Raw genomic sequence first — 15,506 nt, 5'->3', positions numbered from 1 at the left:
TTACTCAAAAGGATGAAATTGACATTGAAAAGGACTTAAGTATGGATGTGTCATCTAAACCGAGCTTCCATGTTGGGTCAATATTATGGAATTATCAAATCATCTTATGGTTAAGACATTGTTATTAGAGATAACCAAATATGTCAACTAAAGTTTTCATTATCTCAAAAGATGGTTATATACGATGTTGATGTTTTAGGTCTTAAACAATTTTGTCTAGATTTAGAAATTTTACATTGATATATTTTCATTAAAATTAGATTTAAGTTATTTGGAATAAGCTATCTCGTGCATACATTAGGGACAGTATTATATTCAAAATATTTATTCCTTTAGATTGGAAGAGTTCATTTTTTAACAAATAACTTGAGGGCGAGATTTTTGAAAGTAGAGGGGATTGATGTGAGAAAATTTCTTCCATATTCTTGATATAATAATCTTTACTCCATTATTTCATTAATGGTTAAGATTTTTAATTTTTGAAGAGTTTAAGAAGAGTCTTAGACGTAGTTTGGTAAATCAAGCATAACTTGTAATCTGACTGTTGGATTAAGCTAAAATCTTGAGAAGGATTTTAAAGGCTTTATTTTCTATTAGGTTAAAGGTTTATAATGATCGGATATTGGGAAAATCTTTAAATAAAGCTCAAATATTATTGTGTGAGATTGTTTTTATTTACCTTATTGTATTTAGATTCTTTTTTCTATTTAGATTGGGAATTTTAATTTAATTAGTATTTTACTATTTAAGAATTTTAATGCTAAATGAATTCTATTAGTTATGTAAGTTTTAATTAGAAATCATTTTCTATAAAGGATTTTAGGTCTAATTAGGAATCATTTTCTATAAATGATTCTATGTATAAAACTAATATGAATAGAGATATTTATTTTATATTTTCATAATCAAATTATTATTCAGATTTTATAAAATATTAGAGAATGTTTTTCTAAATCTCTCTACAACTTACATCTGTAACATTAGGACTTAAGAACTCTAGATTTTATCCATGCTATATGTTGTGTTATCAACTAATACAAATCTAGAAGGTTAGAATCCTAGAATCCACAGTCAAGATTGAACACAACTCAATAAAGCTAAAATCAAGTTGAAAAGAACCTAACCCAATAATTACATGAACAAAAGAACCGAAGTTATAAAGGTTGAACACCACAAATAATGAATATTTGATAAGTTCTGAATAGCTCAATGAAGAACCAAGAGTAAAAGAAATCTTCTCCAATATTATTTATAAAAATCATTGAGTTGTCACAGCTTGCAATATATATATATATATATATATATATATATATATATATATATAGTTCAATATAATAAACCCTACTAAAATATTGGGCTAGAATTAAGATTCAAATATAAACTAGTTTAAGAGTATTTTTAAAATAAAATAAAAAAATTCCAATTCTTAAAAAATAAAGCCAAGCTCTAATATATTTTAGTGACTCCAATCTCTTACTTAACATTGATTAAGATTTGATACTCATGGACTCAACCATTAATATAAATTTATCATCTGCTCTCTTTTCTTTTCATTCTCTTTTTTCTTTTCATTCCCTTGATATCATAGTCGAGAACTTAATTGCACAAAAATAAAGTTCCTTGCATGGTGCAACTATATAAAATAAAGCTTGCAACACACGAGAACGGTTATAAGCCCTTTTTGAAGAGGAAAATATTGGACAAAGTAAGTAAAAAAGAAAACCTAGAGTATTCTAGGAACTTTTGAGCTTGGAAAATAAGAAATCGTAAAGAAAGAGGGGAAAATCTGGCTTCCGTATCCAAGTACACCTAACACAATTATAAAGTCCAGTCTACAACAAACATTTAAATAGAAAATCTTAGCAGACGTTTTCTAGAAAGCAAGCTCCCAGAAGATCAACGGATGTCGTTTTCCTTTATTTTGAATGAATATTGGAATACAGAGCAAATTAGGATCAAATACTGTCTCTAATATCTTGACAAAAACAAGAGAATGATGAAATTCAAATATACTCTTCCTGCAAGAGTGAAGTTTTTAGCCTTTGAAAGGGTTGGGACTGCTACAAATTTGACTGATAACTATTTGGTTGTTGTTTGAATTGCAGAGCATCAAATGTTGAAGCTTGATTTACCCATGAAGTTATTAGGCGATGCGCAATTGCGAAAGGTCCAGGGAAAAACATCGGAGCAAGTTCCCCACTTTCTACATTAAAATCTGATGATGAACTCTGTCCTTTACACATCTGGTCTACCTTGGCCGCTGCTGTTCTTTGTGCCTTCTCGTATTCCGCAAACATTAATGCTTTTCGGACATCTTCTCTACTGTGCCATTGAGCATCTAAATTATTCAAAAATTCAATATTAGCCCCATGATATGTCTCCAGCAGACCATCCAATTATAAACAAAAAGAGATGGAAGAGACCAATAAATGTGTATCGTATGATTTCTTTCCTCCCATTATATGCGCATTACCGTCACCTTTTCCACCAGAAATCATATCAACTTAGTGAAAATATAGATTTAGTTTCCTTTCCCTTTCTACAGTTAAGGGATCAAAAGCTCTTTCACATCTAAAATGGAGAGATGTGGAACTTCAACCAACCTGAAGGTAAAAATTTGGTTACTCCTTTTGCTCTAGAGTTTGTATTGTGCCCAGAATTTTTTCCATGCCAAAGAAAGAGGTTTCAGGAGGGAAAGGAGAGACCCAAGAGTAATCAACCAAATTCTCAATTTTCAATTACCTTCCAACTCTGCCTTGTCTACTTTTATTTCAAGTGATTTTGCAAATGCGAAGAAACCCACCATTAGCTGGCATGGCATGCTGCTTGGGCCAACTAGAAAGAAACCAGAACAGGTGCACAATAAGCTAACAGCACATGTAAATAAATAAGTTAGAGAGTAACAAGACATCAACTATAACAGTTTTGCACAAACAGAGGAAGTGTAGAGAACACTAATCACCGGTGAAACAAAAACACGAAAGAATATAAAAAAAAGAGCAATTGTTAAAGTGTCATGGCCTAAGAGCCAATAGATATTAGCTTGTTGGTGTAAAGATAATAAAGTTATTTAATGAAATTGCTAAGACATTTATCTTTTAAATTTGTTTTAATTACATTATATACTTAATTATTTGATAAAAATTCATGCAATGATATTTGTAAGATATACGGTGCAACACTTATCTCCGACTATGGATAATATGTTAGGTTCTTGAATATCATACATGCAGCAAAAATAATAAAACAAAATTATTCGGGAGTCCTTAGGATCCTGTTAGACAAATCTAGAGTTGTTTAGGAATTTATTACTTGAAAATCTGATCTTCTTCGGCTTTGAATAATTCTTTAAAGGCTAGGTTGTTCCAAACCACAGGTCGCTCAATTGTCTAGCCCCCAACGGTAATCCACACAAACTACCAGTGAGAGATCTCCTAAATCCTTATTTAGAAGAGGGATTGTTATGCCTAGAGTGTTAGCTATCTATTTTGTGAGAGATCTCCTAAATCCTTATTTAGAAGAGGGATTGTTATGCCTAAAGTGTTAGCTCTCAATTCTGTGACTTACGTAGTTTTTCTGTCTAACAAATCACTATAAGAGACAGAACTTACTATTTATAGGGAAATCTATAAAAATCTTGTAAATTAGCAAAATATCAATTTGCTTCTTAAATAATATTTATTTATTATTATTATTTAAGGATAATTTTATAAATTTAATCAATCAAATCCTTATTTGTTTCTTGTAGGACTAGAATTATAATCCCTGAATTAAATGCATTCTAGTATTTAATTCTAAAATTATTTTCAATCAAGTTATACTTGATTAATTATCTCAGTTTAATTTCTGACTAATAATTCTTAATGTATAACCGATTAGGCTCCTAATATGTTGGCTAAAAAATTAAATTATAATTCTAATTAAATAGAATTAAATAAATTAAACAATTTAATTTATTATCAATTCATAAATTGTTTTATTCATATTTTAGATCAGGTGCATTATCTAAAAACGTGTTATGATCCCCTAAATATTAGAAAAGATATTAATGGTTTGAATTAACCTTTTAATGACCGGTTTCTCAATGTAATTAATATAATTTCATCAATAATGTCTCAATTTAACGTTAAAGCATGAAATATGTTTGTCATGATAAATTATGTTTGTTCTTTACATAATAGTCACTGATCCTTTGAATAAGATTTAAAACAGGTTTTCAGGTTTTTTCCATTTTGAAAAGGTTGCTTGGCATAATAATGTAAGGAATATTTTTTTTCATTTTTCAATAGACAAAAATTCCAAAGTATATGCATCCAATTGTTTTAATTTATCCACTCATTGTAATAGCACAAAGATGTCATTTTAGATATTCTACATTTTGTACCCGATAATTCATATATCCAATGAAATAATTAAAACCAAAGGTGATGAATGACAGGGTAGCGACCCACAATATACTAAATGGAGAATTATTATAACACACACAGAGATAATATTTTAGTTTCAGTATGGATGTACTTTAACCTTTAAGGTGCTAATCTTTGGCCCTCCACTATATGACGGATGGAATATTAATGCAATTTTTAATTTTGTTGATTAAAGACAAAAATACTCTTCCTTGTTACATTCCCAGTAAGCTCTATGACACACAAGCGAAAAGTTGAAGAAAATGCAATCATATAAGAGTGGTAAAGGTGATACCAGGCCATGGCTGAGAGCTATGATACATAACTTCTCCTACTTCAATGGCAGTCTCTTCCCATGTTTCTCTCCTCACTGCCTCTTCTAAGCTTTCTCCAGGCTAAGGACAATAGAAGAATTCAAAAATTTAAATTCAAGTACAGAAGAGAGAATAAAATAATTGCCAAATAGATGATTTCTTATGATATTATCATGAGGGTCTATCTCATATGAACTAATGCTTGTATGCATTTTGGATCCTTCAGCTTACAGGGAATGCTTCTAGCTATGGGCAAACTAGAAATTGGCCAAGACACAAACCTCTATGAAACCTGCTAAGCAACTCCACATTCGGGGTACAAATCTTGACTGTCTGCCTAAAAGGGCACGATCATTTTCTCGATCAACAACTAACATGATGACAACCTGCAGTAAGAGAACAGTAATTTTCAAAGCTAATGCATCCACTAGAGGTTTAAACAACATTCACAGCGGAGTGAGGTAAGAATTACTGTACTGGATCCACTCGAGGATAAACTTTCCTTCTGCACAACTCATTTGAGCATTGTTTCCTCCTCCCAGATTCTGTGGGCACAGTTTTCTCTCCGCAATATCCACAAAAACGTGAGATGTTATGCCACTCCAGCAATGCTTTGGCCTAACCAATGCAAAGACCAAAATGGTTAATATGGAACTCTTAGTGCACCAAAATGGCACATATATATTAATTAAATGGGGGTATGTTGACAAGGTGGCATGGACCTGGACCTATTAGAATGGGAGAAAGTGAAACATATTTACGTCATGAGGCTACTGACAGCGAGATCAAGGAAACATCCACCCCCCAGGTCCAACTCTAATCTCGAAGAGATGGAGAACAAATATGGAGGGGAAGAGACTTCCGTAGCAAAATGAGACCTTTCAGTTAAGATGTTAAAGTAAAGACAAAAACCTACGAGGGGATAGAAATAAATAAGTAATAAAGATGATAAATTGGGACAGGCAAATGTTTGTAGTCTGCTCAGTTCAAATTACATCACTGTACGCTTAGTTATTCATCAAAATACTTGTGTCGCAATACACTTCTAGAGAATAACATGAGATTAGCTCAGGTAAAACTTTTCCTATGTTGCACGAGGCTTGAATTTCAAGTTTCAAGACACTTTTTTCCATGGCTTGTAAAAAGTTGAAACATCCAATTAACTGGCAAGATGATAATCTGAAATTCAAGCCATCGACAAAATGGCAGCCTCAAATTTTCACAAACTTCAGTGATAAAAAATATATCTCAACTATAAAGACGAGAAGGGAAAAAAGCCATTTTTCAGCAACTAGAAAGCTCGCATCTATGTTACCATTTTAACTTGAGGCACTTAAAATGATCCAAACCTCATTCTTAGAACCAAGCGCATAAATCTATGATATTAAACTAATTGAAAAACGAAACCAACTTACATGGCCAGCAACAGCCAAATCAACCATGGCCTGCTCATCAGCCCAATCTGTAGCCACCATAAGTGTTCTTAACTCAATGAAGCAAACCTGCTCGCTATCAAATTCAGAGAATAAACTATTTTCACCGGAGACATCAATTGCCCAATACACCACATCCACATCTTGTTCAGAGCTTGAACCCAGATATAACAAGCTGTCTCCGGTGAATTCAACCCCAGAAGCAGAAAATAAACCTGTACAATCAGCCAAACTGATCCAGCCCAGATGCCACTTGGGCCCCAAATCAGCATCGGTGCTAGTGGAGGACGCCAAAGGCCTGCCCTTCCTAAAGGGTAGAACCTTGAAATTAAGAGAAGAAGATTGATGGGAATTGTCTACAAGTTGAGTTTTGAGGGTTTCAAGGGCTAAGGCAGGTGATAATGGGTGGGTTGGTTTGGGTGTTTTAGACTTAAGAGGATTGCCTGCAAAGGCGTGGGATTGGAGGCTTATGGGCATGGCGGTTTTGGTACGGAAATAGGATAAAGATTTCTCTGTGAAGAAGAACGGGGCTGCTTTGGGAGAGAGGAGCTCGTAAAAAAAGAGGGAGGAATCGTGGATGATGACGGCGACGGCGACGGCGACATGATGATGATGATGGAGGGGTTCTTGGGTGACTCTTGTTGTGACGTGCTCGGCATCGAAAGCTGCAGCTGTCTCCCGTAAAATTTAATCATAAAATTATATTTAATTATAAAATTATAATTACAAAAATTATTATTTAGTATCATAATTATTAATAAATTTATAATTAATAAAAATCTAGGTAAAAAATTAATTATACAAGAAAAAACATTATTATTAATATACCTTACTTCAAATAAATTGCATTATTAATTAATTGTTAATTTAAATTATATTTTTATTTCTTGGTTTCATTTAAAGTTCAAGGTACTTCTTTTCGTAAGAAAATTTCTATCTTATCAAGTTAAATTCTAACCGTTTTAAAACTTTAATTTTATGTTATGTTTGTTTTCCGGAAAGTGGTTTCTAGAAAATCACTTTTCAAACTTTCCTATGTTTGTTTGTTATTAGAAAAGTTGGCCAACGAAAAATACTTTTCAGTCAAAGAAAAATTTGGCTTCGTTTTTAGAAAAGTGTTTTCCTGAAAAATTTGGCGAAAAACACTTTCCAGAAGTTGTGAAAATTTTAAAAATATATATTATTTGCTGATTATATCAAATTTGATCCTCAAACTTTTAATTGATATATATATTTTGTCTTAAATATTTATTTTTCAATTTCATCTCTTAAAATTTAATTTTTATATTAATTTTGGTCCTTATTTTTATAATTGTTATTTACTTTTTCCTTATCATTTTTTTATTGAAAATTTTTATCTATCAAATTCGATCCTCATTCTTTTGATTGTTACCTATTTATTTGAAATAATTTATGAAATGTTAATTATTATTATTTTAATTTCTTCTTTTATTATTTTAATTTTTTAGATTTGATCTCTATTATTTTTATTATTATTTTTTTTTTGAGATAATTTATGAAATTATATTTTTTTTTCAATTTCATTCTCATTCAACTTTTTAATTTGTAAGATTTGTTCTTCATTATTTTAATAAACTTGAGATAAATAAAACATTAATAAGTTATTTTCCAACTCATTTTCCATGACATAACCAAACATTGGAAAGTGTTTTCCAACTTATTTTTCATTACACTACCAAACATCAGAAAATAATTCATTTTCCCGGAATTTACTTTCCAGCAAACAAACAGGGCCTTAGCATCGCATTTATTTTTTATTTTGTATCTTTAATAGTTGAATGTATACTTTCTAGTGTAATTTTAAATTTCACGAAAACAAAACATATTTGTTTGTGTTTTTTAGATGAGGAGAATTTTTTTTTTTTTGGATTTTTTGAAATTTCGAACAAACCATGTATTTTTAATACTATATCTATATCTTACAGTGTAAGTCTACAATCCGATATTAAATGAAATTCTTGAAAACAAAAACATATTTTTGTGTTTTCTAAAATAAGGGATATGTTTATGCAATATAGATTCAAAATTGGTTTTCTAAACTCATTTTGGTCATGAACAAACTTAGCAAATCCATGATAAACATCATTGTTTCAACATGTATTGCTTAAGTTAAACTAAAACAACATTATTTTATCAAAAAGAAACAACTTAAATAGAAGACTTTTACTACATCTAAAAGAGCTTTAGAAAACAGAATGAGACTATCATAGTAACAAAACAAGCAACCACAACACTACTAACCAAGCATTCCAAACTCTATCTTCATGTTTGTAAACATAAATACAGACCAAATGACAATAATAATAATAATAATAATAAAAAAAAAAAAAACAACTTAAACAGGTCACATAGACTCCACTTTTAGATTAAAAAGTAATACCTTGAAGCTTTTAGAGTAGTTACTGCCATCTTTGCTTTCCTTTGTGAAGTGTTGCTTCCACAAGCTTGATGTCAATTCAAAACTTAAGAAATTTTTATGCTAAACTCTTAAACCTCATACTTAGAGTTTCTTTATCAATTTTTTCTCCTTTTTTCCTTTGTTTTACTCTAATTTTTCAAAAGGTATTTATAGTTTTTGGTAGGGTTTTTTATGGATTCAAACATAAATTGATCAAAGTTTAGTCCTTTGACCAAAATAAGAGGGTTTTGGAGTACATTTTACTGCTATAAGCTCCATACTTATGCTGGTTTTATAATGGTGATTTTGCAACAAACTTGGAAACCAAGGAGTTTGTTTTTTTACTTCTGATATTGAGAGAAATGTGATCAACCTTTAGTAAGAACCCACTAAAAAAGCTAGAAGTGTAAACACAGACAAAAAAATAGTGGTTTTGTGAAATGGACATCATGTCAATCGATGACTGAGTTACTCACTTTTGAGATTTTGTCGGAGCAATTACGATGTAAATATCATCGGAGACCACCTGATCTTAGTAGAGGAGATGCATACCTTTCGTTTGGATTCATCCTTGCTTAATTTAGAAGTGAGCAAGGAAAATGCAGTGATGGTTGATCATGGACAAGATGTTATTAAATTCTTTGAAGAAAATGGGATATAAATGTTTAATGAGAGTAGCTAATCTTTGTAGAGGGGGTGTTTCTTAGTTGAATGGTGGTGAAAAACACCATATTTATTCGTCTAAAAGTGCATACTCAATCAACCAAAACTGTCGAATAAGAAGCTAAACAATTATTGAACGACACATCGTCTAGGCTAAACCCTAGAAATTAGGGTTTATTATTTGGGATTTGAAAATTTTCACTTTAGTCCTTGTTCTTCAAATTACTTTTCATTGCACCTATAATTGCATTTTCAACTCTTAATTTCATGTAATTTCACCCTATCAAACTCAATCATCAGCCCTAAAGTCCAACGTCATTTTTATTTTGGTCCTTGATTTGTGAAATTTAACCTTTAATTGACCATCAAAATTTTAATTTTCTTTAATTTGACCCCTGATATGGTTAATTCCAGCCCTTACAATCACACACCTTTTTTATTTTGGTATTTGGTTTTGGATTTCTTTAATGAAATCCTTAATTACCCATCAAACTTTAATATTTATGTAATTAAGCCTCTAATTTAACCAAATTAACTCTTTAAAATTACAATTTGACCCTCAGACTTTAATTTCTTCCAATTAAAACCTAAATTGACTTCAAAAATCAATTTTTCTTGCAATTAAGTCCTCAATAAAATTAATTAAACCTTACAAAATTCTTATTAAGTCCTTACATATCCAAATTTGTATTTCTTTACCCCAAATAGAAATGTTTTCAACAATGAGGCCTTTTGTCAATTAGAATTGGGTTGCTAATTTTGCTATTTTTATAAGTTTTGGTTCTCCAACTTTTTCACTTGTCACTTTGGTTCTTCACAACAAACTTGGGCAATCTTCTAAGCTTTCCTCATGTATATCCTGCTATATTTTGGATTTATTTTTACTATTTTTCTCTTTCTTTTCTTGATTTTTTATTGGTTAAAAAATGGGTAACAACAACTTTGTTGATCTTATTTTGTTCATTGTGATTTGTTCAATTATCACCATTTCACTTATGAATTGTACTGTATTAAAAAATAGTAGTGTGTGAATAATAGTTTCACTAAGTAAGTTCCCAGAAAAGACTAGACAAATGGTCTCGTTTAAAACTCAATCTTCTTATACAGAACTTCCTAAACCGTATCTATTAACCGCTCTAACTTTTTGTGTATGTGAACAAACAACCAACCAGATAACTTTGATGTCAATCGTAGAGAGTATAAGAAAGATAAAAAGAAAAAGAAACAGCATGATCGCACCAACAAGATAGTGTAAACTATCATTAACAAATCAATAATTCATTTATTGGAAAATATAAATCAATAAAATATATGACATGAATCAAACCATTTAAATTGCCTTAAAAAATTAGAAGCTAAACTAGAACTTTAAAACAAACATATATAGCAACCTTCTAAAATTAAACAAAAGAAAAAACAAGTCATAACAAATCAAAAGGTTATAGATTGAAGCATATAAAATTAAAATTAAATACATATGTAAGAATATAGCGCCTTAAAAGGAAGTTCAATTATAACTTAAAATTTTAAAAATGCTAAAAACCTCTTTCACTATTATTATTATTATTATTATTATTCACAAGATAAACTAAACAAAGTATAAATGAAAAGAGTTGTAAATAAATTACACTAATGGATAATGATGTTTAGTTTATCAAATGTGCCTATAATCCATGTTCTCTAAAAACATTCCCAACATATAATGTAGTTCTCAAGTTGAAGGATTTTTTTTTTTTCAAAAATCTCAGGTTTAATGGGTGTAGCTTATAGGAGTGGTATCTTCCATGCTAATACCATTGCTATGAGACTAAGAAACCAAATTGAGAAACTTAAAATAATTCAGTGGTCTTTGAATCCCTAAATTTCTCATAACGAGATTGTTAATCACTTTAAGAATTTATTTTTTACATCACTAAAGACATTGGCATGGATGGTATAAGATGCAATGAGCATGCTAGGCTCTCTACCCATGATGCTCTTAATCTTTTGAATCCTGATACAAAGGACGAGGCATTCTATGTGTTAGTTTAATATGTATTGTATTCAATCTATTGGTTACACATGACATTATTATATTCATGTAAATACATATTATTATTAATAAAGACTTGATTTATGTTTTATATTTATATAATATTAGATTAATGAATTTAGAGTAAAGATAAAGTCCATGGCACAAAAATATTTTTTAAAGGAAATTATAAAGTTTTTATAATTATAGGATTCATATTGCATCAAAACATTGTTTCTAAAACGTTATTGGTCGATGCTCTTTTAAATATTGGACATTCATTATAGCCATAAAGACTAGTACATATTATATATATTTTTATGAAAGGAAGCAGTTGTTTCTATAAACCGAGGTATAAAGGATACTTAGAACTAATATGTAGGTGCTTGTCATAAGACATATACACTGAACTGATCTGCATGAGAATTTCATATAAAGAGATCACATATGTTTATGAAAAGGCTCATGTAATGGTTGTATAAGTGATCCTTAGATTTGAAATCACTAAGTTATCTTATATAAAAAAAATGTTATATTTTGATCCTATAACAAATTATCTTAATTGAGGTAATGAAAGGGTAGACACTAGGTATAGTATGAATTGTATTAAGGTACTTAAGTGATCAAAGATGATTCATCATCCTAGGTGAGTTAGGAAAAATGTTTCAGTTGTTCTCAATTAGCATTAACTAAGAAATCTTTGGTTAAGGTGGAATGAGATTTAAAAAGAGTTTCAAATCTTATTCAAACTATCAATGACTATTATTAGAGAACAAACATAATTTAACATGACAGACATATTACATGCTTTAATGTTAAATCAAAATATTATTGATGAAATGATATTAATTACACTGAGAAACCAGTAGCTAAAAGGTTAACTCAAATCACTAATGACTTTTCTAATAATTGAGGAATCATGACACGTTGCTAGAAGATGCACCTGATCTTCAAATATAAATTAATCAATTGTTGAATTGATAATAAATTAAATTATTTAATTCTATTTAATTAGAATTATAATTTATATTTGGGCCAACATATTAGAAACATAATGGGTCACACACATTAAGAACTATTAGTTAGAAATTAAACTAAGATGGTTTAATGAAATATGACTTTGTTAAAATATATTTTAGAAATTAAGGACTAGAATATAATTAATATAGAGATTATATTTCTAGACCTAGAAAAATCAAGTAAGAACTTGATTAAGTTAATTTTTAAAATTATCTTGAATTAATATATAGATATTATTCAAGGGGTAAATTGATATTTTTGTCAATTTATAAGGTTTTTCATATTTTTACTATAAATAGTAAATTATACCTCTTATTGTGTTGAAGTTGTTTGTTAGACAGAAAAACTATATAAATACAAAATTAAAGTCAATACTCTAGGCATAGCAATTTATTTCTCCTAAATAGAGATTTAGAAAATTTTTCATTGGTGGTTCATATGAATTACCATTGGAGGCTGGATAATTGGATGACTTTCGAATGGTTTTGTTTTATTGTTTTCTTTGCATGTATGAATTCAAAAACCCAACTCTATGCTCTTAAAACAATGAAATCTTATAACAGTCCTAATCAATATGGATTGCAGCTGATATTTTTCAAAATATTTTGGGATTTAGTTGGGATACAATTAATATTATGGTTTAGAATGCTTTTACTACAAGAACTTTTGCTTTGGAGTTGGCGTAAACCATGACTGTGCTCATTCCCAAGGTCCAGAACCATACTAGTGTGAGCTAGTTTCAACCAAGGTTCTTTTGAATTTTATCCATTCCTTGCATGATGATTGCTTTATCACAAGAAGATTGGCCTCTAATAATATTGGTATTGCACAGGAACTACTTCATTCCAACCTTCATTTCAAAACTTAGGAGTAAATTAAAATTAACCACTAATAATATTGGTGTTGCACAGGAACTACTTCATTCCAACCTTCATTTCAAAACATTGCGTTTGTTGATTTCATTAATTTACTCAATTTTGAATCCTGAAGGGGAGAGGCTAGATCCGCCCAAAACTTAGGAGTAAATTAAAATTAACCACTAATTTTTTCATGAATAATTTTAAAAACTAAAATAGACTTTTTAAAACAACAAAAATTAATTTTTTATATATATAATCTTATCGACATAATCACCACTAGATATCATCTTATCATAACCATTATTAATATCATCTAAATATCATTATCGTAACCTCTATCATGTCATAATATCACCACCATTACTATAATTACTATAATATCACTTTTATTTCACTTATTTTTTATTATTATTGTTGTTATTATTATTGTTATTGTTATTGTTATTGTTATTGTTATCTCCTTTAGCATTACCATAATTATCATTAATCTTATTAACACTACCATTACCACTATTATTTCTAAGACATTTACAAGTACTATCATATTATTATAAATATTCTTATCATATCATTATAACTTATCACAACTATTTTTATTTATCAATACAATTACAATCTTAAAAAAAATAATTGATATACTATAAACCTTATCATCACTTCTAATATCATATAAATCATCGTCATTATTGCCACAAATAACATGTTTGTCATTACTATGATAAAATATTTAGTTATAATGATTAGATAATGTAATATTATTACCTTTTATATATTTTAATGCACTGTTGTATTTCTTAAATTAATTCCTTGTAAAATTGATACATATTTGGTTTTTAAAAAAAAAAAGCTTTGAAAACAACAAGTAATAAATATTTTCCCCCTAAAAACATAAAATCAAAATAATGAATGGTATTAAAAAAAACTAATTGACGTTATTGTTCCTTTTCTTACAAAGTATTGTTCATTGTAACAATACTTTTTTTTTTCTTAATTTTGATTTTTTTTTAATTTTTTCCTTTAATATTAAATTTATCGGAGATTGAGTTACATAATTTATTTTGGTATGCTTTATATGAGGTTATTTTATTCTTATTAGATGAGTCATGAGTTTTGCGAGCTAACATAGTTGACTCGGGTTTTCTTAGGTCTTTTTTTTTTTAATCAATAGGGTTTTTTTGGTCATTTTTTTTTCAATTTTATTCTTTAATTAACATTAAAATTATTAGGGATTAAACTTCATAATTAATTTTGATTTGCTTTCTATGAGGTTATTTTAGTCTCATAACTCATGCTAAGGGTTTTACAAGTTAACCTAATTGACTTGGGTTTTTTTTTTACCATTGATTTTTTTTTTTCAATTTTATCATTCACCATTTAGATTGATGGGGAATTAAACTTCATAATTCATTTCTCTTTTTTTTATATATGATGTTATCTCAGTGTCATGACCTAAGTCAAAGGTTTAACGGGTTAAATAAGGTTGACTCGGGTCTTTTTCTTTATCCTTTTTTAATTGTTTTTTTTTTAATTTTATCCTTCAATGTTGGATTGATTGAGAATGAAGCTTCATGATTCATTTTGATTTTTTTTCTATTGGGTTATATTGGTCTTATGATTCAGGTTTGACGGGTTAACATGTGTTGATTTGGATTTTTCCTAATTGATGTTTTTAATTTTATTATTCAACATTGGATTGATTGATAATCAGGCTTCCATATGTTTTTTTGATTTACTTTGTATGAGATTAGCACGGTCTCATGACTTAGGTTATAAATTTTACATGTTAATTTAGGTTAAGTCAAGTTGATATTATATGATGTTGTCTTTTTTTTTAATCAAACTCTTTTTTTCTGGTTATATAAGCTACTTTTAAACTCGTTAGGTTGAAATTAAATCATGTCAAATCAATCTTAAATTTTTTTTTCTTGAAAACAAGTTAGCAATGCTTGATATTTCTTTCAATTTGAATAAAAAAATAGGATACAACTCGTGAGTAGCATGGGTATATCATCTAGTAAAAAAAGGTTATTTTGCGAAGAGCTTTTCTAAACTGTATCTCCTCACAACCACATATAGGCAATCTCCATATCAGCACTGCTTCCATGCTATAAATAAAATCATGCTCATTGTAGGCAACGGTTAAATTGCAATTTATTTTCTCCCCACTGTCAGCTACCATTAAACTCCACCTTCAATAAGTTCAATGGATCCATCATTAAACGAGACTACACTATTTTTTTTTTTTTTTTGGTGTTTCTAACAAATTTGAGGACAGTATTGTATGCTAATCAAAGGGAATTAACATAAATTCCTTGCCATTTATTTAGAAATAAGACTCTTGAAAATTAAATAATATCATCTTAATGTTCTGATATAGCTT

At 29.1% G+C, this 15,506-nt stretch overlaps 1 protein-coding gene across 1 annotated transcript; it reads right to left on the bottom strand.

Moving 5' to 3' along the window:
• Positions 1–1,886: 1,886 nt before the first annotated feature.
• LOC118048038 (nudix hydrolase 19, chloroplastic) lies at positions 1,887–6,831 on the bottom strand. Its single transcript, XM_035057551.2, has 6 exons — positions 6,136–6,831; positions 5,198–5,338; positions 5,002–5,106; positions 4,702–4,801; positions 2,743–2,835; positions 1,887–2,338 (listed from the first exon to the last, which is right to left on the bottom strand). The coding sequence occupies exons 1-6, from the start codon at positions 6,628–6,630 to the stop codon at positions 2,061–2,063; spliced, it is 1,212 nt and encodes a 403-aa protein (XP_034913442.1). The 5' UTR covers positions 6,631–6,831; the 3' UTR covers positions 1,887–2,060.
• Between the last annotated feature and the right edge of the window lie 8,675 nt (positions 6,832–15,506).

Source organism: Populus alba, chromosome 6 (assembly GCF_005239225.2).
Source record: "Populus alba chromosome 6, ASM523922v2, whole genome shotgun sequence".
Lineage (NCBI taxonomy): Eukaryota > Viridiplantae > Streptophyta > Magnoliopsida > Malpighiales > Salicaceae > Populus > Populus alba.
This window is presented reverse-complemented; position numbering and strand designations above follow the sequence as displayed.